The sequence below is a fragment of the Gossypium hirsutum genome, chromosome D03 (assembly GCF_007990345.1).
Source record: "Gossypium hirsutum isolate 1008001.06 chromosome D03, Gossypium_hirsutum_v2.1, whole genome shotgun sequence".
Lineage (NCBI taxonomy): Eukaryota > Viridiplantae > Streptophyta > Magnoliopsida > Malvales > Malvaceae > Gossypium > Gossypium hirsutum.
This window is the reverse complement of record NC_053439.1, coordinates 53,160,537-53,185,293: the sequence shown is the minus strand read 5'-3', so window position 1 is coordinate 53,185,293 and position 24,757 is coordinate 53,160,537. Positions and strand designations below refer to the sequence as shown.

The window sequence follows — 24,757 nt, the reverse complement described above, 5'->3', positions numbered from 1 at the left end:
AAATATCTCTAAAATAATAGCAAAATTAAATATAAAACAAGAGTTATACAATATCTAAATAATAACAAAAAAATAGTAATAACATAATAGTGAACTGATAGCGAAATAGTGGAAAAACAATAAAAAATAACAATTTTTATTTGTCTTTTTGCTAAAAAACCTTACCTGATGCCCAACCCGTTATTAAAATGGACCTTTTTTTTGCCTAAGCCTATTTTTCGAACTTATATTTTTGCCCAAACCCTCTCATTTTTTGGGTGGGTTGGGTGGCCCAACAAATGAATAAGTCTATTTTATGTTCATTTCTCATTTAAAATAAAAACAAAACCATACCAGTATAATGAATCGAAAATACTACTTTAAGGAGTTTTCATTTCAACACAAAAATATTTAACTATGTTAATTTATGTCAAATTAAAAAAATTAAACTTCAAATTTGAATATAATGACTAAAATAATAATTTGATAAAAAAAATAATTTTTATTTATTTACCTATGGCTAAAATGATTATATCATATGACATCTGAAAAGATGAAAAAACAAAATAAAATCTTAATGAACAAAATTTATAATATGAAATAATTTCAAACGTTTTTTATTATCTATAAAAAAATCAAGTACATTATACTTATTAATTAATGAATGGTAAATGTTGAATTGGAGATTATTTGTATCTATAGATGCAATTTTTAGTCAATTTCGCAATTTTTAGTCAAATTTCACTGAATTGTTTTTACAATTATCCTGTTATCAAGAAGGTCTATGACAAAAAGGACTTCTATAATTTATGTTTATTTAATTAAATATTTAATGTAAAGGTAAAATTAATTTTATATTTAATTTAATGGATAATAAAAGTTATACTTAAAAATAAAGGTAAAATTAATCATGTTTATCTTTATCTTTAATTATATATATATATAAAAATTAATGCATCTTTATGTTTATCTAATTATTTCAAAATTTTTATAAAAAAAATAATTCTTTATTCTATAATCATTATTTTTAAAATTACTTTATATTGAAAAAGTTTGTTGATGCGAAGAATAATTTATTTAAAACTGATAAAGTATTCAGTGGCAATCAGTCAAATAGAGATTCTCTAAAAATTATCATGGCTTTCCTTGTAAGAAGTAATGCAGTTGATTTATATATCAATGATAATGATAGAAATCTTGAAATCGACTCAAAACTTTTCTCAAAAGTTATAAAGCCACATAATTTGTTCGCATCTAGAACCAATGAACCATGATGCCTTTTAATGCATGTTAAACATTTTTTGTTCACATCTATAACCAATGCATTCTTATTGTATCAATGTATTTTTAGATATAATTTAACTTTTTTATTTTTTTAAAAAATCAGTCCACTGATAAGATTTAATGAGATTTTATATCAATTTCTTATTTAAAATAAAAACAAAACCATACTAGCATAATGAATCGAAAATAATAGTTTAAAGAGTTTTGACATTAGCACAAGAATATTTAACTATGTTAATTTATATCAAATTTAAAAAAAAAAATTAAACTTCAAATTTGAATAAAATGACTAAAACAAAAATTTGATTGAAAAAAAAAATCATTTGGCGGTCGCTTTTTATTATCTAGAAAAATCAAGTATATTATAATTATTGATTAGTGAATAATAATGTTGTGTAGATGTACATAAAATTTTCATATAAATACATAACTTTATATAAAGTTGTTTTATAAAACAATATAACCCTATTAAAGAATATTTCATTAAAAGATGCATTATATTTTACGGAAAAATATATCTATTTGGTATTTCTATAAAGGATTTTTCTATTCGTTATTTTCACAACAAAGGACTACTCATCCCAAACCCAAACCATTGCTTGCATGGGAGAAAAAAAATTCTACATAGAAAACCATGGGAAAAATTTGTTGAAGCAAACAAGAATTTATATGAAATTGACAAAGTGTTCAAGTGGGATGATTTGGCCGGTTTCACAGCTTTCCAAGAAGCCAAACAGAAACTCTAGGAAATTTATCATGATTTTCCTTGTGAAAACAAATTTCATAAAGCATGGGCTTCTGCTTTCCACTCAAGTATGTTTACCTCATAATTATGATTTATTATTTGTTCTGTTTATAGAAATTAATTTGAGTTCTCCCCTTAAAATAAAAACAAAATCAAACAAGCATAATGAATCGAAAATGCTAATTTAAGGAGTTTTCACTTAAACATAAATTAACATATTCTTGTGTTGAACTTCAAATTTGAAAATAACGATTAAAATAATAATTTAATTAAAAAACAAATTTTATTTATTTACCTATGCGACGGTCAAAAAAAAAATAAACTTCAAATTTAAATATAATGACCAAAATATTGAAAAACAAATTTTATTTATTTACCAATGCGACGGCGAATATGATTATATCATATGATATATGATGTAAATATGTCTTAATGAACAAAAAATTATAATGTGAAAAGTATATTATAATTATTGATTAATGAATAATAATATTGTAGAGATATAACTTTGTACATAAAATTATCATATAAAGACATAATCTTGTACAAAGTTAAATTTATAAAACAATACAAGGGTATCTCGTTAAAAGATACATTATATTATACGGAAAGATACATCTATTTGGAATTTATATAAAGGATTTTTCTATTCGACATTTTCACAATTCTACTTGAAATATTTATTCCTGCTTGGAATTTGTTGCATCAAAGCATCAAATATTAATTTCATTATTTTTTTTCGTTTTCACAATTCTACTTGTCACAATTTAAAAAAACTCCAGCTGAAATGGAGGAGGAAAGGGAACAGCTCTCAGTACGAGAAGGCGGGTACTGCTCAGGAAACTGGTGTAGCGCCACCACACTTTCCTGGGCGCGCGTCGGTCCCACCGGTGGCCGACCAAGTAGGGATACTTGTAGCGCATGTCGGGCGAAGAAGATGGCTCCATACGGGATACAACAAATGATACGTTATAGACTCAAATCAAAAATTTCTAAATTTTTTTATTGGTTTTTCCCTTGCGCAAGCGCAAGGCAAGAAGGTACGTTACCCCTCCATACCTCCCTCGGGGAGGCTTATCATAGGAACGTTACCCCTCCATACCTCCCTCAGGGAGGCTTATATGAAATTCCGTGCAAACAAGAGGGTAACAACACTATAACTACACTAGATTATTTTTTTAATGTAATAAAAAATTTATAGATTATCATTTGGAATATCTGTTGTTTTAGAAAATTAGCAAAACTAGCATCCTTTAAAAATAAACTTTTTGAAATTGTTTTGAAAGAAACAAACACAGCCTAACGGACTGACTTCATAATTTATACATCGTATAGGGACTAATAACGAAAATTTACCAAAAAATTATCTATGGGTAGCCGAGGCACAAGATCAATGGTTTCCACGTTACGGTACGGAAGAAGGTTAGAATTTTAGCCTTAATAATTACAAGTTTTCGCTTCAGCGCAGTAAAGCAAAGTTGCCTAAACGACGTAAACAAACACCGTTTTATAGCTTAATAATCCCTGAAAATTCTCACACAGAAACTAACCCTAAACGGGTGACGACGGAAAGCAAAAAAGCTTTGCTAAACCAACAACAAAGGCAACGATGAATTTCCGGTTCCCGCGAAACGTCGCCGTATTCCCTCCCTATCTACATTTCGCTAATGTCCACAACCGTCGCCGGTTGTTCTCTTGGTACGTCAAGCACTTCCGTACGACGTCGCAAGCTCGCGCTTCTCTCAGTGGCGGCGGCGGCAGCAGCAGCAGCAATTCTCGAGGTGAAATCGAAATCATTGTTATAACAAACTTTCGTCTTTATTTTCTCACCGGTTTAGGCAAAAACACATTTAGATACGGCGAATTCTTGTGCATAAGTTTGTTCTGTTTTACTTCTCGGAGAAGCATATGAAGTTCCTTTTTTTTTTCATTGGCTTGTTTTTTTCTTTAAAAAGAATTCAAATTAGTAGTTTTTGTTTGTATTCTGAGAAAATTGGCGAGAAAACCATTGATAATAAACAATAATGTTTTCTAATTAATGCAAATATAAATTTAAAATACAGCAAATTCAGTACCGTGTATAAATTAGTTATGTTTTACTTGCTCTGGTTTCTATAGGTAACGCTTTTCTGGTGCCGGGTGCCACAGTAGCTACTTTACTCATGCTTGGTGTTCTTCTCTTTTTTTTTCTCCCATGCAGGCAATACAGATATAGTTATTTTTTAATAATTTTATTATACAAATATTTAGAAAATAGAAATCATAGTCAAACTGAAATTAGAATTCCTTTTCCAACAAGGAAAAGGATTGAGTCACCACCGACTCTAATAATATTATATAAACCCAACAAATCTCTTCACTATGAATTCATATCATTAGTGATTTCAATTCATTTATTTGTTTGGATTACAAGAAATCATGTCATACTATCGAAGAAGATATCATAATCGCCCAGAAAGGTACTACAGTCCGAAATATACTCGTCCCAAATTGAATGATAGTGATAAGTCTTGGGAACCATTACCTGCATGGGAGAAAAAATTCTGCATAAAAGTGGGTGCAATGCCGTGGAAAAAATTTGTTGAATCAAAGAATAATTTGCTCAAAACAGATAACGTATTCGAATGGGATGATTCAGCTGGTTTAAAAGCTTTTCACGAAGCCAAACAGAGATTCTGAGAATATTATCATCGTTTTCCTTGCACAAATAAGTTACCAAGTAATGCAGCAGATATGTATATTGATGATATTGATTGGAACTCCAAAATCGACCCAAAACTTTTTTTGGAAATAAAATCGATTTCCAATGACGAAGAGGAGGAAGAAGAAGAAGAAGTTAAAAGGATTGATTCATTTTCAATTCCATTAGAGCAAATTAAAGCCACTGGATGGGAGTACGATGAGGCTACATCACGCTTACCTACCATAGTTGGATCATAGAACAAACAAATACAACGAAATTGTCTTAAACACCCTCTTTTTTTCATTATTATTTTTTGAATAAAATTATGTATGGTAGTCATTTAATTCAATATATATTAATTTTTACAATTTTGAATTTCGACAGTCATGACTAATTATAATGTCTAATTCAATTAATATATATTAATTATTAATATTGTATATCTAATCTGATATTTATTTGACACGTTTTAAATGACATTAAAATGCCGGTTTATTACTATTTTACCTATATTCATTATTAAAAATATAACAAATTTTAATATTTATTTAATCACGTCAAATTTCATCATTATTCATATATGTGAATTGTGTTTCATTGATTGTATTAAAATTTTATCATCAAAAAGTAAACATAAAGATAATAGTTTAAGATTTAAGTTTGCAAGTTAAAATGCGATTATTTTTTTAAATAATTAACAATAAGAAAACAACAACTTAAAAATCACAGTTAAAGTCAAAATGGAATTCCTTTTCCAACCAGGAAAAGGAAATTGAATTACCACCTATATAATCTTACATAAACCCAAGTCCTTTAAAATCATGGTCCAATTTTATTATACAAATAGTTACTGAAATTCCTTTCACAACAAGGAAAGTCCCCTCACTTTAAATTCATATTTCACTACACTATATCATTGGCTAAATCCATATTTCACTACACTAATATCATTGGCTATCATTTTCTTCTTTCAATTTCAAGTCATTGATTGTTTTTGAGAGATTCTTGGATCACAAGAAACCATATCGTATTATAATAGTCAAGAAAATTACTATAAGCAGAAGTTAATTTATTCATCTTAAACCTAAAGACCAGTAATTCATGGAAATTATTACCTGCAAGGGAGGAAAAGATATGCATGAAAGTGGGTGCAATGTCATGGAAAAGATTTGTTGATGCGAAAAATAATTTGTTTAAGACTGATAAAGTATTTGATGCGAAGAATAAGTTGTTTAAGACTGATAAATGGAAAAGATTTGTTGATGCAAAGAATAATTTGTTTAAAACTGATAAAGTATTCGAGTGGGATGATTCAGCTGCTTTAAAAGTTTTCCAATAAACTAAATAGAGATTCTTGGAAATTTATCATAGCTTTTCTTGTAATAACAAATTATCAAGTAATGCAATTGATTTATATATCAATGATATTGACTGGAATCTTGAAATCAACTGAGGAGAAGGAAGAAGTTAAAAAAATTGATTCGTTTTCGATTTCATTAGAGCAAATTAAAGTCACTGGATGGGAGTACGATGATTGATGATCCTACACCTCGCTTGCCTACCATAGTTGAATCGTAGAACAAATACAAAGAAAATTGGCAAAGAACTTTGTAATTAGTTTAGTAGAAGCTAATAGAATATATAATTGTAAGTATAGTTACTCTTTTCAATGATGTAGTCTTTAAAATTTGAATCTATTTTAATGCATGTTAAACATATTTTGTTCGCATCTATAATAAATGCATGCTTATCTTTGTGCTTAAATTTTAATGCAACTTCATGATAAACAATGTACTAAATTGTTTATTTTTTAAAGGTTTAATGGGATTTTATACTAACTTCTCATTTAAAATAAAAACAAAATCATACCACCATAATGAAATTAAAAAAAATTAAACTTCAAATTTGAATATAATGATTAAAACAAAATTTTGATTAAAAAAATAAATTTTATTTATTTACCTATGCAACGGCCAATGATTATATAATGTGACATCCAAAAGTATAAATATGATGAAAAGAAAATAAAAAAAAATGTTTATAATTTTGGATTTTACTTATCTAGAAAAATAAAATATATTATACTTATTAATTAATGAATAATAATATTGTATAGACGTAACTTTGTACGTAAGATTATCATATAAAGACATAATCTTACGGTAAGATATATTGTATAAAACAATACAGCCCTATGAAAAGGTATCTCATTAAAAGATACACTACATTTTACGGTAAGATATATCTATTTGGTATTTATATAAAGGATTTTTCTATTCATTATTTTCACAATACTACTTGGAATTTGTTGCATCTTGGAGGCATGTTTCAAAGGCAATCATATTTTACTAACATTATATTCATCTTTCTTATTTTAATTATAATGTCATGTCATCATATAGGAATGCCATATGGTCAAAGAGGGAATAATCGTCAACCAAGTTACTACAGACAAAGGACTACTCATTCCAAATTATCCTAAATCGTTGCCTGCATAGGAGAAAAAAATTCTGCATCGAAGTGGGTGCAATGTGATGGGAAAGATTTGTTGAAGCAAAGAAGAACTTGTATGAATATGACAAAGCATACGAGTGGGATGATTCGACTGGTTTAACAGCTTTCCAAGAAGCAAAACAGAGATTTTGAGAAATTTATCATAGTTTTCCTTGCGAGAACAAGTTGCCAAGTAATGCAGCAGATTTGTATAATGATGATATTGACTAGATTAATACCAAAATAGATCTAGAACTTTTCTCAGAAATAAAATCACTTACTGACAATGAAGATGAGGAGAAAGAAAATGCTAAAGAGATGGATTGGTTTTCAATTTTGTTAGAGGAATTTGAAGAACCTGCACCCCACTTGCCAAGCATAGTGGGATCACCATAGTTGGATCATGGAAGAATAAAATCACAATAAAATTGGCAACATCTGCTAAAAACTTTATTATTAGTATTCAATATTTTCCTCATATTCATAAGGACTTATTGTTATTTTTGAATCAAATACCAATATGTTTGAACACTAATGACCATTATCAAGTGATTGAATAATATTATGCATGGTAAATCAATGTATATTATTTTTACGATTTCTAGTTTGAACACTAATGATCATTACCATGTATATGTTTTACTTGCTCTGGTTTCGATAAGTAACACAGTTTTGGTGCCGAGTGCCATAGTAGCTACTTTACTCATGCTCTACGGCTCTACGATGACGAGGAGGTATAAATCTGCTTATTATATCAATTGTTTGGTGCATTGCATGTTGTTAATTCTTATATGTCAGGGCAGTGCTAGTTTCTAACTATTATTGATATATATGTCCTTTTTAATTGTAGGTTGAAGAAGCACGAGAGAAAGGGATTGAATTATTCCGCTAGAACAATTTAAAGTTGCTAGATGAGAGTACGATGAGTTTACACCATGCTTGCCTACCATAGTTGGATCATAGAATGATAAATACAAAAAAAGGCAGAGAACTTCGTAATTAGTTTAATAGTAGTAGTTAATAGATATTTATTTGTAAATATGATTTATCATTTGTTTTGTTTATAGAAATTAATTTGAGTTATCCCCTTAAAATAAAAACAAAATCAAACAAGCATAATGAATCGAAAATGCTAATTTAAGGAGTTTTCACTTAAACATAAATTAACATATTCTTGTGTTGAACTTCAAATTTGAAAATAATGATTAAAATAATAATTTAATTAAAAAAATTTATTTATTTACCTAGCGACGGTCAAAAAAAATTAAACTTCAAATTTAAATATAATGACCAAAATATTGAAAAACAAATTTTATTTATTTACCAATGCGACGGCGAATATGATTATATCATATGATATATGATGTAAATATGTCTTAATGAACAAAAAATTATAATGTGAAAAGTATATTATAATTATTGATTAATGAATAATAATATTGTAGAGATGTAACTTTGTACATAAAATTATCATATAAAGACATAATCTTGTACAAAGTTAAATTTATAAAACAATACAAGGGTATCTCGTTAAAAGATGCATTATATTTTATGGAAAGATACATCTATTTGGTATTTATATAAAGGATTTTTCTACTCGACATTTTCACGATTCTACTTGGAATTTGATGTCATTTTCACAATTCTACTTGTCACAATTTTACTTAAGGATTACTCATTCCAAACTTGAACCATTGCCTGCATGGGAGAAAAAAATTATGCATTAGAAGTGGGTGCAATGCTATGGGAAAGATTTGTTGAAGCAAAAGTAGAATTTGTATGAAAATGACAAAGTGGTCAAGTGGGATGATTTGACCAGTTTAATAGCTTTTCAGAAAGCCAAACAGAGACTCTGGAAAATTTATCATGTTTTCTTTACGAGAACAAGTTGCCAAAAGATAAAAGTCAATTACCGATAATGGATTGGTTGAGGAAATTATTTTTTTTATAATTTTGTTAATGTAATAAAAACTTTATAGATTATCATTTGGAATATCTTTTGTTTTAGAAAATTAGCAAAATTATCATTCTTTAAAAATAAACTTTTTGAAATTGTTTTGAAAGAAACAAAAACAGCCTAACGGACTAAGTTCATAATTTGTACATAGTATAGGGACTAATAACGAAAATTTACCAAAAAAATTATCTATGCGTAGCAGAGGCACAAGATCAATGGTTTCCACGTTACGGTACGGAAGAAGGTTAGAATTTTAGCCTTAATAATTACAAGTTTTCCGCTTCAGCGCAGTAAAGCAAAGTTGCCTAAACGACGTAAACAAACACCGTTTTATAGCTTAATAATCCCTGCAAATTCTCACATAGAAACTAACCCTAAACGGGTGACGACGGAAAGCAAAAAGCTTTGTTAAACCAACAACAAAGGCAACGATGAATTCCCGGTTCCCGCGAGACGTCGCCGTATTCCCTCCCTATCTACATTTCGCCAATGTCCACAACCGTCGCCGGTTGTTCTCTTGGTACGTCAAGCACTTCCGTACGACGTCGCAAGCTCGCGCTTCTCTCAGTGGCGGCGGCAGCAGCAGCAGCAATTCTCAAGGTGAAATCATTGTTGTAACAAACTTTCTTCCTTATTTTCTCACCGATTTAGGCAAAAACACATTTAGATACGGCGAATTCTTGTGCATAAGTTTGTTCTGTTTTACTTCACGGAGAAGCATATGAAGTTCGTTTTTTTTTTTCATTGGCTTGTTTTTTCTTTAAAAAGAATTCAAATTAGTAGTTTTTGTTTGTATTCTGAGAAAATTGGCGAGAAAACCATTGATAATAAACAATAATGTTTTCTAATTAATGCAAATATAAATTTAAAATACAGCAAATTCAGTACCGTGTATAAATTAGTTATGTTTTACTTGCTCTGGTTTCTATAGGTAACGCTTTTCTGGTGCCGGGTGCCACAGTAGCTACTTTACTCATGCTTGGTGTTCTTCATGCTCGACGACTCTACGATGACAAGAAGGTATTAAATTTGCTTATTGTATAAACCGTTTGATGCATTGCATGCTATTGATTCTTATATGTCAGGGCAGTGCTAGTTTCTGGCTATTATTGATATATGTATTTTTGGTAGTAGGTTGAAGAAGCACGGGAGAAAGGGATTGAATTCGAGTTCCGACCGGATGTAAAAGTAGTATATTTATATTAATTTCTCCATTTTAATTTCTCATGTGTTTTTCTTATTTTCGTTTTTTATATGATTTTCATATATCTTTTGAACCTTACCAACTTTTAGGCTACATTTCTAAGGATACTACCATTGCGATCTATTTCTAGAGCTTGGGGCTTCTTGATGAGTGTGGTGAGTAATTTTCTTAATTTTGAAGATAAGATCATTGGCTCTTTTAAGATTTCTTTTTTTCTTATTTTAATTGGATTTTTGAAATTCCTTTTTGTTTTTCAAGTTAAACTCACTTGACTTGAGTGTAAAATTACTCTTAAAGTTTGATTGATGACAGTTCCCATGCTCCTGTTCTTGCTTTTTATTTTATTTTATTTTGTTGTATTGTTTTGTTATCCTTTTACCTGCTTAAAGATTGTTTTTTAGGACATTCCAGTTTGGCTGCGGCCGCATGTTTATAGAGCATGGGCTCGTGCTTTCCACTCAAGTATGTTTACCTCATATCTTTTCCCTTCTCATTTTCCTTTAGATCGCTTTTGTCGATTGATGAGATAAATGCACAGTCAACTGAGAATGAAGAATAACTTATGATGTAGTATTTTGGTTTGCATTTAAGACCTAGAAGAAGCAGCTCTCCCTCTTGAAGAATATGCATCTTTAAGGGATTTCTTTGTTCGCACATTGAAAGAAGGTTGCAGGCCTATCAATCCTAATCCCTATAGTCTGGTAACTGGTAACGAGCATCTTGGACATGTTAATATTTTCATTTGTGTCACTCAGCATTGCTAAGAGTGTTCTGTTAAATAACAGGTCAGTCCTGTGGATGGTACTATTCTTAGATTTGGGAAGTTGAACGGTGCAGGGGCTATGATTGACCAAGTCAAAGGATTCTCCTATTCTGTTTCATCTCTTCTTGGTGCTAGTCCTTTGCTCTCGATGCTAGCTGAGAAAAATACTGAAGATGACGGTAGTACTATTGAGCAGGAAAGCACTCAGAGAGAACAGAGTAAGAAGTCATGGTGGCGCGTTTCATTGGCTTCTCCTAAAGTCCGGGAAACAATTTCGGAGTGGTAATCTTGTAAAAATATTCGCCTATTCGGTTTGTGCAATATTCGCCCTTTTTTTTGTTTATAACAGTAATTTGTTTTTGTTTAGATTCGATAGTAAGTCTTTTGATGTTTTCCTTAAACTTGCTTTCGAATTTGTTAAGCAGTTTTATCTCTGGAAGTAATTTACATGATTTAGCTGCTATGAACCATCTATGAGTAAAAGTAAGTTTATACATAAAATCTTTTTTGCAGTCCAATGAAAGGCCTCTATTACTGTGTAATATATTTGAAACCAGGAGACTATCATCGCATACATTCACCAGTTGATTGGAATGTTCTTGTTCGACGGCATTTTTCAGGTAACTTTGATTTTATAGTTGCATACTACGCCAAGGAGTTTCTTTATACAGTGATAGTATCAAATGATATCATTTGATCTGTTGCATATTTCGCAGGCCGCTTGTTTCCTGTGAATGAACGTGCTACAAGAACAATCAGGAACCTTTATGTCGAGAATGAAAGGGTAAATCTAATGTGTCAACAACTTAAAATGCCCTCTATGTACTTTGTCAATTGTCTTATATGATTCTATGGTCTTGATGCGTGCAAATTGTTGGATTAAAAGATGCAAGTTGGGAAAGGATAAAACAAGCCGATGACATGATATCTGAAAGATGAAGATAGAGTGGTGTATTTAGAACATTATTTAAATTTCCTGAGAATCATGATATTTGGAGATTTTTGAGCTTACATTCAAGTGCTAAATTGTTTTGGTTAGTTATATTTAAATTTCTCTGAATTGCTGTTGCAATTTTCCTATCATCAGGTTGTCCTTGAAGGTCTATGGCAACAAGGTTTTATGGCAATTGCAGCAGTTGGCGCAACGAATATTGGTTCAATTGAGGTTCAGTGCCAATGCCCCTTTCTACCCTGAACCTTAAAAAAATCGAATCTTATTTAGACAGCAGATACATGCATAGACACGAATATTTTCTTCAATTGGAATCTATCTTTTGACACCATAATTTGTACTTCACAGCTTTTCATCGAACCAGAACTTCGGACGAACAGGCCAAGAAAAAAGTTGATACCATCAGTGCCTCCGGAAGAACATTTATATGCACCTAAAGGAGTCGGTGTGATGCTTAAAAAGGGAGATGAGGTTCGATACACAACTTTTCTTTCAAAACCAGATGCCTCACAGACAACTAAAATTGGTAAAAGTACAATGGAGACCCATGGACTAGGAGTCAGATTGTGTTTTGTCCTTCTACTCTAAAAATAGGCAAATTAGTCCTTGTACATTAGATCAAAGTGCAATCTGTTTTTTCTACTAAAAATTTCATCCATTTTTGCCATTAAGAACTGGTCCCTGTACCTTAACATGAGGTGACATACCACATGTCGCTGTTTGGTTATTCCATGAGTCACATCAATTTTTAAGAATACAAATGGATGAGATTTTTAGTAAAAACGATTAATTTGCTCTTTGATTTATCGTATAGGAATTAATTTTTCATTTTTTGAGTATAGAGAATAAAATACAATTTGACTCTTAGTATAGGGGCTTTTATAGTACTTTTACTGACTAGAGTTGTACTTTTGGTCTTCTTATGCATATCGTGTAAAATTTGTTTCATATTTGGAAGTAGTATCAAGATATATATAATTCCATGCACTTCATTCTAGGTCGCGGCTTTCAATATGGGATCAACGGTTGTCCTTGTTTTCCAAGCCCCAACATCAAATTCACCAAAGAACAATGATGCTTCAGAGTTTGAGTTTTCTATTAGACGGGGAGATAAAATCCGTGTTGGAGAAGCATTAGGTGTATGGCATGCATAGCGATGGCGAAGCGCGATTTGTAGTGTTAACTATGGGATGGATTGCCATTGTTGGCATTGGAGCAGCACTGACCGTGTAAATGGTCATTTAAGCAAATGTGGTGCCACCACCCTAATTAATGCTTCAATCTATATCATCGGTTGATTACAAAGCAATAGGAGGTTTTGAATTTTATCCTTAAATTCTGTAGTTTATACTTCAAGACATGGAATGACTGTCAATATAGATGAATGTACTTGAAAAGTTCCTCTATTTTAGGAATTTGATCAAATTAGTCCATCTACTATTAAATAGATTTTAGTTGTATTATTAAAAAGAATCAAATAGTTCCAAATTAGAATAGAATCAATATAATATCATTTACCGTATAACAAAATTAATATTTTTAAAGTTTTTATGTTTTTGTAAATGAAATCCGGTACATATAATAGAGGATCTTTCAAGTACTTTAACCTTAAGATTTATGAGTTGAGGGAGTCCTTTCTATGTCAGATTCTTAATCTAACTCACTAATTAAGTTTATTCACATGTTATTTACATTTAAGCCACCTAGTACATCTAACATTTTTAACCAATTTACTATGTTTTTTTAATCTACAAGGATTAAAATGTCTTTTTAAAGTAAAAAGGATTAATTTGAACTTCTCAACATAGTAGAGGGACTTCTGCTGTATTTTAACCCGTAGATGCTATATTTTAGTTTAAATTATTATTATCGTTAAAAGAATTTTAGTCAGTTAAACATATCAAATAGTTATTAAAAAATTATAAAAGTTATAAAATAAAATAAAAAAGAGCCTGATACGTTGTCGTATTACCGTCTATCCGAGAGATTCAATAGCCAAGTATTTGGTGGCGGGGAGGCACTGGGAAGTGAAGTTCTAAAGATATGACTTTCACAAGACGAGTATCATCCTGCTTCTCCCAGTTTCTGGGATTTGCAAACAGGTCCTTCAATTCTTATAAATTACCCGGAGATCCCTCTTCTTCTCCTTCTCTTACCTATGGCATCCATATCTTCCACTGCCCTGTATGTCCCCCCGTCCCTCCTCTCTCTTTTACTTTGCTCTTCACCCATTTCCAGTTCTTTTTCCTATTTAATAATGGATGATTTTATCTAATTGTATTTTAATTGAAATCTGTTTTTTTTTATAGGATGAAGTTGGAATAGTTGCAAAACTATCCGAACGTATAGCTTCAAGAGGAGGAAACATACTTGGGGCTGATGTTTTTGTTCCTCAAAACAAGAATGTTTTCTATTCCAGAAGGTAAGATTTTATTTATTTATTTTTTAAATTTAATGGTTTAAAGATTTTCTAATTTAATGCTAGTTGTTTTCCATTGATGAATGCAAGATACAAAGTTTGAGTTTGGGTAGCCATTATTTTATGCCAATGTCATATATAACTCAGTTTATCCTCATTGTTGATGTGACTCGGCTCTGCGGACAGTCCTAGTATTGTCTTTGGTTGGAGCTTTGTTGCCTCAAGTGGTAGCATGTTCCCCATAAATGACCTATATGCCGTAGATTATAGCTTCGAGTCTATCCTTGCAAAAACTTTTCAATTTGCCATGGTTCTACTTGTTCAGATACTCCGAGGCGTTTTTGTTCAATAAATCCGTTAGCACTCTTAGTAGAGTATGGAGACAAAACCTTGACCAAGATCTTCAAGGTTTTGTCACCTTCGAGTGAATGTACTTTGGAGTATGAGTACTAGTCGGAAGTAGTGACAAAACCTTGAGAACTCGTGGTATTTAACAATTTCGGATTATGCATTCATAATACGGTCCAACAAGTCGAGTAGGGTTGTGACTTGCAATCAAAGAATTATTGGATGATATGTGTTGTTGATGTTGAATACTTCTTGTTTTGGCTGAGAACATAAGTTATAAGAATAAAGAAGAGATACCATTATCTTAATTGTTTTCTCAATTACATCTTTTTGCTTGTTTGTGAATTTCCAAGAATGAATATTGTTTTAGTCTGAAAAAACGGTTAATATGTCCAATGGTAACTGTACTTTGTGACAACAGGTGATTGATTCAACCATAATTAGACATGGATCTTCTTGTTGTGTATACAAATTTGCAGTGAGTTCGTTTTTGACCCCGTTCGATGGCCTCGAAAGCAAATGGATGAATATTTCCTAAAGCTTTCAAACATGTTTAGTGCCATAAGATCTGTTGCTAGAGTCCCTGCCCTAGACCCGAAGTTTAAAATTGCGGTCCTTGCTTCGAAACAGGTATACCATTGTTTCTTTTCCCCTAATTTCATGTTTTTGCATGATTGAACCATGTTTATCTTGCTCTAGGACCATTGCCTGGTAGATTTGCTTTATGGTTGGCAAGAAGGAAGACTTCCAGTTGATATTACTTGTGTGATAAGGTACTACATAAACCGTAGTTCTTTGTCTTTTGAGTCCTATTCAAGTTCCGTTTTCGAAAATTCTGATTTCAGTGTTTATCAATTGTATGGCAGTAATCATCATAGAGGTCCAAACAATAATGTGATGCACTTTCTTGAAAGGAATGGTATCCCATATCATTATTTGCACACAACTGAAGGGAATAAAAGAGAAAGGGAGATCCTAGAGTTGGTTCTAAATACTGATTTTTTGGTACTTGCCAGGTACATGCAGGTAACTGAGGCTATATATATATATGTGTGTGTGTGTATATGTATGTATGTATGTATGTGTGTGTGTGTGTGTGTATGCATCACCATAATGCGATACACACGCGAACGAGAGTAAATACGAGGTCTTAAACCATATATGCATTTCAATGAATCAAACTAGTGTTATTATTGCAGGTTTTATCTGGTCAATTTTTGAGGACATATGGGAAGGATGTAATTAACATACACCATGGCCTTTTGCCATCATTTAAAGGTGGGAATCCATGTAAGCAGGTGGGGTATTTTTTTGCTTATATCCTTTAGTAATTGAAAAACTATAGATGCATGTTAAATTTTTCTAGATTATGTTGGCAGGCTTTTGATGCAGGTGTGAAGTTAATCGGTGCAACAAGTCACTTTGTAACCGAAGAACTCGATTCGGGGCCTATTATCGAACAGATGGTATTATTCTATCTTTTCTTACTGCTACTCTAAACATTGTTTCTTGATCTTTAAGTAATAGCTGAAACTGCAGTTTCTTGTTGTCTCAACATGTATATAATCACTCTTCAAAAATTCCCGGTTTTTGGACCATGAAGTTAACTTCTCTCGACTGAGATGAAAGGGTCCTTTCATGGTTGTAGTTTCTACAAATTCTTCAAGTTATTTGGCTGCAACATCCAAATTTCTCATCGTTCATGCTATTAGTATTTTCCGTTGAAATTTGCTTACTATCAACTATGCTTACTGAATTCATAATGATTTGCTTTTGAAGTTGGTATGGTTCTCGATTTACGACCATTCTTAACATGCAATCCTTAATGCCTTCGTTTTTTGACAGGTTGAAAGAGTTTCTCACAGAGACAATTTGCAGAGCTTTGTGCAAAAATCCGAGAACCTTGAGAAGCAATGCCTTGCAAAGGCTTTGAGATGGTACTGTGAATTGCGAGTGTTACCATATGAGGAAAACAGGACTGTTGTATTCTGATGAGAGAAATTAGAAGATAAAAACACATCTATAATTTGCATTTATATATATATGGCACTATATACCACATTAACTGTAATTGCAGACATTTTTTCATGGTTTCTTTGGATATAAGAAAATGAAAACTATCAAGGTATACACCATTGCTCTAAGTTAAGGTGCAATGATTGTGACCCCAACAAAACAACAGTACTGGGAAAGTTAGAATATTGTTTAAGGGATGCATTGAGGGGTTAATGTATAATTTTATCTTTTGTAATTTCATATTTTTTAAAAAGATTAAAAGAGACAAATTTACCATGTTGGGCCTAGGTCATTGCCTGCCCCCATCCTCCTCTACCCCTTTACTATGTTTGGGGCCAAGCCATTGCTTCCCCCTTACCTTTGCCCTGACGACAATGGAGGTAAATGTGCTTTTAATACTCCATGCTCAAGCCCATAATCCCCTCTTGATCCATTTTACTCACTTGCTAACGTTTGCATATTCATTTTAGTACAAAGGTCTCCAAAATATTTTACTTTATTATTATGTATCGAACCTTTAAGTAAATTAACACATGTTCTATTTAACAACTTAAACAATATGATTACGATTCTAATTAGGTCAACTCATATTATAAAACTCATAGTTTAGATTTGGCTTAGACTCATCAAGTTGGACACGATTAATTTGAGTTCGAATCCTATCTATTTTCACAATAATAAATTTGAAATATTTCAAACTCGAAATGATTTCAACCTGAATTCAACCTATTTCATTCTTCATGTATAAAAGTTCATAATTTCAACAACCCCAAATTCACTGTGTATGCACAAACAAAGATGAACTATATACTACAAAAACTATATACCATCGTTAATACTCAAAGATTCAAGAGAAAGCTCAGGTGGTTGACCATGGCAGACTTGTCGTAGTAGATTTTGAATCCCATCCACCCATTTTTGCTTGTCAATTTTGTTTTTACACTTGAATTCTAACAGCCCCTGCCCTGTTTTGAGACCAAAATAGAGTTCCTCTGAATCTGAAGTTTCCCTTTCTTTTCTATATGGCCATGCTGATGTCTCATCACACACTCCATAAACAATACCTGCAAACAGGATAAATGTTAGAGAAAAATAAAACGGTTTAATTGTTGTTTTAGTCCCTGTACTCTTTTGTAAAATGGTAAAAAAATATTAAATTGTGCTACTAGTCTTTGTACTTTTATTTGATCATTTTCAGTCCTTGTACGTTTCGAGCTTTAAAATTTCAGTCCTCACCAAATGGTCACTGTTAAATTTATTAAGTTATGCTATTTTCAAGATATGATACGACAAACATATTATCATATGTATAATGCTACATCAGCATATTATTTCAACATATCACTCATTACAAACTCATTTAATGGTTTAACGACTATGGTTTACATCAATACTAGAATTATAAAATTCGAAAAGTATAGGAACTTAGAATTATCCAAATATATAACATGGACTAAATCTAAAACTGTACACATAATATAAGATTGGTAGTTGAATTTAACCAAACGAATTTAACTGCTACTATTTGGGTTAAGCTTTAAATTTTCAAAATTTGAAAAGTATAAAGACTAAATTTGATCAATTGAAGTACAAGGACTAAATACACAACTTTCATAAAATACAAGGACTAATAGCAAAATTTAACTTAATAAAATAAGAGAGATGCTTACATTTATTGTTGTTGGAGAATGCTCCCCCAACGTGTTTGCTTTTGAGCTTAATTATTACCTGACAATGGCAGCTTTCTTTATAAGAGCTTGCAATATGTACTGCGTTACTTTGTATTTTGAATATGATTTCTTTATTGGTAAAATTACCATAGGTAGTTAGATTTAAAAATGGATAATTTAATTTATATACGTTTTTATTGTTAAAAACTAATATGACAAATAAAACAATCAGTAATGACACGTCACTTGATACATCATACGGATGGAGAAAGACCAATTTTTAGTATAGAAATAGATAGAATTTTTAACGGAAATACATGTTTGCTTTTTAATCTATAATATATAGACTAATTTGCCCAATTTTTTAATAAGTGGAGCAAAATATAATCTGACTCCTAATCCAAGGACCTTCATGATATTTTTACCTTCTTTATCATGAGAAAAAAAAGGGGAAATTTGAATATGGTTTCTTGGTGCATTTGTATTTGAGTACCTGAGATTTCTTGTTGATGTACACATTGACCCGTTTCCATCTCAACACACCTGAGAATAGCAGTAACAAGTGACTTAGATGTAATTCTCTAAAGTAGCTCAATTAATCAAAAAATCCGAATAGGTTAATCATAATTCGAATTCAGTCTAATCTGATTTAATAGTTAGAAGTTAAACAACATCAACCCTCACAACTCAAACTTGAAAATAATTTGAATAAGAAATTATCTAAACTCAAAAAAAATTGAATCTGAGTGTCAAATCCAAAATGATCAAATTCAAAAAACTTGACTGACAAACTCGAAAGACGATAACTCAAAGTGACTTGAACCCAAAATGAACCTAACAACAATTAAATCTGAAATGAGTCGACCATAGAATGTTCCAAAAGTTTTAAAACCAAAACTCAAATTGATTGACCGATATAGGAATTACCTTCTCGTGTGTGTTGCAATAGTAAAATTATAAATTAATACAATGATAAATTTACATTTTAGCTCCGCAAAGTTTACAATAAAATTCTAGCCTCTTAAAAAATTTTGACTTCATCTTTTACCTTAAATGATCCAAAATAGAATGTCAAACTCGAAATGATCAATAAAAAAGTTTTGATTGATAAACCCTAAAATTTAAAATGAGCTCCAATCAAAATCATTCGAACCCAAAATAATCTAAAAACTAATTAACATGAAAATTTTAAACTCAAATTGAACCGATCCAAATTCAATCCAACTCACTCAACTAGAAATTACCTTTTCTTGTATGTTGCAATAGTTCACCTTGACAAGGAGGATTTTGGTCTTTCATTTGAGTATGCAAAGCATCAGACCATTGAGTTTCTGCATATGGACTTATTGCTGAATTTTTCTTTGCTTCTTTTGGTATCCTTGCCTTCAAAGCTGCTTCTCCTCTCAATGCTATAATAATTTCAATAAAAAATTGAAAAAATTACAAAATTATAATTCATAAAAAGTACTGCAAAAATTCATATACAATATAAATGTTCATGAGTTGAACTAGACTAAAATCGAGACGATTTTAATTATAATATTAATATATTTTATGCTTGTTCAAGCCCGACTCGAAATGTAAACTTAAAATTTTACTTATGTCCATTCATATTTTTAAATAGATAATCCAAACTCATTTTAAGTATGTGGATACTATTTTTTTAAATTTTATATTAATTTTATTTATTAAAATTTTATATATAAGTAATTTAAAATTATAATATTATTGAATGAATATATTATAATATTATATATAACTATAAATTTAATTAATATGTTATAAGATACATAATAGTAAAATTAACATAATATAATGTAGATTAAAATATGCCATAAATTCTTGTATTTTTCATAAATTTAGACTTTAGTCTATATAATTTTATTTCTTATAATTTAGTCTTTATACTTTTCAAATTTCAAAATTCAAGTTTAGTAACGCTGTTAATTTTTTTGTTAAATTTGTTGGTGTAACAAAAAAACTGACATTGTAATAAACTTAAATTTAACAAAATAATTTTAACAGTAATAATAGATCTAAATTTTAAAATCTGAAAGGACTAAATTCTTAAAAATAAAAACATAAAGATTAAATTTAAAATTTATAAAAAATACGAAGACTAATGATATATTTTAATCTATAATATATTATAAACTCAAAAATCGACCGAAAAAAAATTAAATTTTAAATATTTGAACTCGGATTCAACTCATATTTCAAATGGATCTTCAGGCTTAAACGATTAACTTGAACCGTAAACAGATAAAATATACAGTTAGAGATAAGCTAAATCACCTGTTGCAGCTGCTGCAGTGAGTGTAATCAAATCACCTGCACTTTGAATATCCACTGCTGATTTCACAACTGAGGCAACTCGGTCGTGATCAGCCCCAGCTAGCTCAGCTAACTCGATGCAATGGGATGCTAGAAGTTCAGTAGCGGATGCCAATGCCATGCTCATTTTCGAGCCTGCGCCGCCGCCGTTGGAGTTCCCTGCGGCGGCTACTGCGGCCAAACCTGCAGCTAATCCGGCGATGGAAGCGGCGGAGTGAAGCCGAGCGTTTTCTGCACGTATTTTGTCTTTCTTCTTCACTGTGTTGGTTCCTATTTCTTTGTGATGATTAAACCATTTGCTGATTGTGCCTGTTCTTCGACCATTAATGGAGTTCATCACTTTCCCTGCCTAAAAAAGGTTTAATTAATTTTTAGTCCTTGTACTATGATAAAATTTTATATCTAGTCCTATTTTCAATTTGGCATAATTTAAACTATCTACTTTTATAATGTTTATTTCCTTTTAAGTTTACAATAACGATAAATTAAAGTATAAATATAAATACAAATCTCGAACCGGTAGAATCGAAAAAGTAAAATCAAATTATTATGACACAAGTAGATAAAGAAATAAAAAAATCTATACAAAACCGACTAATTCGGACTAAAAACAGATAACATTGTTAATTGTTACCATTCACGTCAAAGTTTAATCAATCTAAAAAATTTAAAAACTTTTCTTTAAAAATAATTTTAACATAGTAGAAGGACTAAAACCTAAATTAGACCAAAAAATACTAGAACCAGAAAACCAGGATTTGCAATGATATCTATCAAGAAAGGATCAAAATTTTAGTTTTTGATCCATGGAAGCACAAAAGATGAAACAAATTGTATATAAAAAAAGGGGTAATTAATTAATTAGTTAATGATGTTTTAACAAATAAAGATTGAAAATTTACTTACAATTTGTGGTGCATCAAAGGATTCTGAAAACAATGAACTTTGATTCTTATTATCATTATTATGATGATCAAATTCAAAGTGATTGTGTTTCTGGGCAAGAGCTTTAGAGATTTCTGATGTAGATAAACTCCATGATCTTGATAAAAACTCCATTGGCTCCGTTGGTGTTAATGGCTGAGGGATCAGTTCATCATCACCATCTTCTTCTAATAAAGAACCATTCTCCCATGCTGAATAAAACCCAGTTTCCATTTCTATTTTTATGAATTCTTTTGAGCTTTTAGGAACACTTTTTTTATGAAATTTTTGGGGTATTTTAGGACTTGGATGTAAATGAAAGAAAACCCAAGTTTTTGGAGGAAAAAAAGAGAGAAAATTATTGGGTTATGGAAGAACAAAAGTTATTGTCTTGTTGGAAGAGAAGTTGGTAATTATATAGAGTATAGAGATGGTGTTGTAAAGAAATATATGTTGGAACAGTGACTCAGTGAGTGAGTGAGTAACACAAAAATATAATTAAACATGGGAACAGATATTAAGATCTAGTGCTTTGAACCGTTCACGAATTCAGGTATTGTTTTTACTGATGTGGACTCGGTGAGTCGTAGTCCACGAAAACCCAAAATTTTGTTGTATGTTTATATAGGTTTAAATCTGCTATCAGTCCCTGTTTTTTTGTATATTTGAAATTTGATCCTTCTATTTTTAATATAGGAATTTAGCCCCTTTTAAGTCCAACAATGTTGAGGCGCTCCATCTTCGTGAACCCAACCTCAAGCTCAGATCTTTTACAAAGTTGGGAGATAAAGTTCTGACTCGACTTGACAGGGTTATGGTATTATCAATTGTACTTCAATTACTAAAATAGATTAAATTAAAAGTAAATAGATTAAATTTCAAATATGTGAAGAATACAAGTACCAAAAGCAAAATTAAATATACATTATAAAGAGGAAGCATTTGCCCTTGAAAAAAGGGGTGATTGTTTCTCAATATACATGCAATTAAGCTCCTATATCCATAAACATAAATGTTGTAATTAAGAGTATCTCTAAATCTTGCTTTAGAACTAATAAAAACAATAAAGATTTAATTATTTATTTTTTTGGTGGGTTTAGAGCCATTTCGCTTTCGGTTGTTGGATTGTTTGATAATGTATGTGAGCAGAAATTGTACCAACCAATGGCAATGGCCATGCATGAAGCTTTGAATGGACGGTGGGTTCCTTTGAAATGTGTTCCCAATAATGGATGTTTGCCACATTGGGTCTTTTTGGGGTTAATCTAATGGTCAAGATATATAGTTGCAATCTTCTAATAACCACAAATCTACATTTTCATTCTCATTTTCATTTTCATTGTAATAGTTAAATCCTATGGATTGAATCTACTGTCCTTTTGCTTATCTAGGAGTCCATACTGTCGGCTATTAATGCAAGCTAACTTATCTAGGATATCTATTCATTTTGGATTTAGGTTATTCAAGTTTTTCAATCACATCATCTTGGATTTGGATTAGTTCATGATCATCTTAAATTCAGATTATTTTGGGTTTAATCTAGATTATCTGATCAATTTGAGCTTAAGCTTTGAGTTCAAATCATTCAAATTTTCCAATTAGATCATTTGGATTTGATCAGTTCATGTCCAAATTAATTATTCAGAGTTTAAGTAATTCTCAATTCAAATAATTTTTTATGCAGGTTTGGATGGGTTTGAATTACTAACTTTTTATGATAAACTCAGACTGGGTCAACCTTAGATTCGGATTAATCGAGGTGAATTTTTCATTTAATGTCAAAATTGATAAGTTTAACCCGATACGAATAATAACATTAAAAAAAACAAAACAAAAGTCAGTTTAATTAATTCGCTACCAATGAAGTCTTGACTCAATATTTAAAAACAATATTAAAAAATTTTGAGAATTTTAAAATTTTAAATCGAATCTTAAATATATGAATTTTCCTTTAAATTTATATTTATTCGGATTATAATTAATCAATCAATTAAATGGATGTAATAAATTCAATCTAATTGGAATTGGAATTTTATACATTGCAACAAAAAGTTGCTTATAATTATGTGCTTGAAAATAGTTTGGCTAGAGTGAAGTCAATATTAAGCTTGTCAGCCTCTCATTGAATGAGAAATAACACTTTATTTGTATAATTATTTCTCAATATATTGTCATTATGAGACTTTAATGTATATGGTTATCTCCATTAGCTCTATATGTGTGGTTGAAGCCATAACACTCTTCACAAAATCTCATAATGAACGCTAGCATTTTTTTTGTCAGAATTATCCCACAGTTAGCTTACACCTAACAAAGTAATTATTTTCGAGAAAGTCTTTAAACTGATGTACACCCAACAATGATAGTTATTATCTTCGTATCTTCATTAACTAAGGTACTCCTCTTTCATAAACTTTACAGGACTTTAAATAAAGAAGGAAGAAAAATACTGATACGAAGACAATACTTCAACATTATTGGGGGTTTGGTCGACTTCCCAAAAAACATCAAATCGAGAATTTCTTCAGAAAAAATCTATTAAACCTCGACAGGTATAAAAGCTAAATGGATCACTAAGTTTAGTACAAGACGAAAACCATAATTTGACAAAACAAAACTACTGTAAACTGGGGTTTTGGAATTATGGAAGTTGATTCATCAAATTAAAATGAATAGCGTGTGAAGTTGATAATTGCCATCCCCCAAGAGCCTTATCTGGTAGTGTTCTTGGCCAGACAAGTAAACGATGTTCACGTGGTTTTTGCATGGTTAGGTTCACGTCTGTTTCTCTTTCTAAAACCGCCTCCCAATTATTTAAAACCTTAAGGCTCTGCTCTGGTCTGGTCGGTCGGGTCGGGTCTCAAACTTTTGTCTTTGTAGTTGACTCTTCTGCCTTTTGATAAGCTGTGTTAAATTAAGTTGAATTTAACAAACAAATACAATGATTATTAGTAGCCTCCTACCAAGTATTTGGTATATTAATAAT

At 30.8% G+C, this 24,757-nt stretch overlaps 3 protein-coding genes across 4 annotated transcripts; 2 read left to right on the top strand and 1 right to left on the bottom strand.

Annotated features, from left to right (window-relative positions):
- The first annotated feature begins 3,602 nt into the window (after positions 1–3,602).
- Positions 3,603–13,507, top strand: LOC107932289 (phosphatidylserine decarboxylase proenzyme 1, mitochondrial). 2 transcript variants are annotated; one of them, XM_016864258.2, is made up of 12 exons: positions 3,603–3,789; positions 10,073–10,161; positions 10,276–10,329; positions 10,435–10,500; positions 10,747–10,807; positions 10,937–11,046; positions 11,131–11,390; positions 11,622–11,728; positions 11,825–11,892; positions 12,196–12,273; positions 12,409–12,531; positions 13,059–13,507. In XM_016864258.2, the coding sequence occupies exons 1-12, from the start codon at positions 3,618–3,620 to the stop codon at positions 13,212–13,214; spliced, it is 1,344 nt and encodes a 447-aa protein (XP_016719747.1). In that variant the 5' UTR covers positions 3,603–3,617; the 3' UTR covers positions 13,215–13,507. The 2 variants fall into 2 exon arrangements, with proteins under 2 accessions (XP_016719747.1, XP_016719746.1); XM_016864257.2 differs by lacking the exon at positions 3,603–3,789 and adding an exon at positions 9,439–9,741.
- A 528-nt stretch (positions 13,508–14,035) lies between these two features.
- On the top strand, positions 14,036–16,955 carry LOC107932372 (formyltetrahydrofolate deformylase 2, mitochondrial). The gene is made up of 8 exons (XM_016864341.2): positions 14,036–14,244; positions 14,370–14,482; positions 15,307–15,457; positions 15,527–15,600; positions 15,694–15,853; positions 16,027–16,125; positions 16,207–16,293; positions 16,673–16,955. Exons 1-8 carry the CDS (start codon positions 14,104–14,106, stop codon positions 16,817–16,819), a joined length of 972 nt encoding a protein of 323 aa, XP_016719830.1. The 5' UTR covers positions 14,036–14,103; the 3' UTR covers positions 16,820–16,955.
- A 596-nt stretch (positions 16,956–17,551) lies between these two features.
- Positions 17,552–22,364, bottom strand: LOC107932312 (VAN3-binding protein). The gene is made up of 6 exons (XM_041090565.1): positions 21,754–22,364; positions 20,809–21,196; positions 19,758–19,922; positions 19,007–19,056; positions 18,514–18,571; positions 17,552–17,907 (listed from the first exon to the last, which is right to left on the bottom strand). Exons 1-6 carry the CDS (start codon positions 22,003–22,005, stop codon positions 17,663–17,665), a joined length of 1,158 nt encoding a protein of 385 aa, XP_040946499.1. The 5' UTR covers positions 22,006–22,364; the 3' UTR covers positions 17,552–17,662.
- Positions 22,365–24,757: the final 2,393 nt, after the last annotated feature.

Coding starts and splice junctions, on each gene's coding strand:
- LOC107932289 (XM_016864258.2), top strand. CDS start 3,618: ATGAATTTCCGGTTCCCGCGAAACGTCGCCGTATTCCCTCCCTATCTA. Junction 3,790..10,072: donor CAGCAGCAGCAATTCTCGAG/GTGAAATCGAAA, acceptor TGGTTTCTATAG/GTAACGCTTTTCTGGTGCCG. Junction 11,729..11,824: donor TGTTCGACGGCATTTTTCAG/GTAACTTTGATT, acceptor CATATTTCGCAG/GCCGCTTGTTTCCTGTGAAT.
- LOC107932372 (XM_016864341.2), top strand. CDS start 14,104: ATGACTTTCACAAGACGAGTATCATCCTGCTTCTCCCAGTTTCTGGGA. Junction 15,458..15,526: donor CGGTCCTTGCTTCGAAACAG/GTATACCATTGT, acceptor ATCTTGCTCTAG/GACCATTGCCTGGTAGATTT. Junction 16,294..16,672: donor GGCCTATTATCGAACAGATG/GTATTATTCTAT, acceptor GTTTTTTGACAG/GTTGAAAGAGTTTCTCACAG.
- LOC107932312 (XM_041090565.1), bottom strand. CDS start 22,005: ATGGAAACTGGGTTTTATTCAGCATGGGAGAATGGTTCTTTATTAGAA. Junction 19,923..20,808: donor CACTGCAGCAGCTGCAACAG/GTGATTTAGCTT, acceptor AAATTATTATAG/CATTGAGAGGAGAAGCAGCT. Junction 18,572..19,006: donor ACATCAACAAGAAATCTCAG/GTACTCAAATAC, acceptor TGCCATTGTCAG/GTAATAATTAAGCTCAAAAG.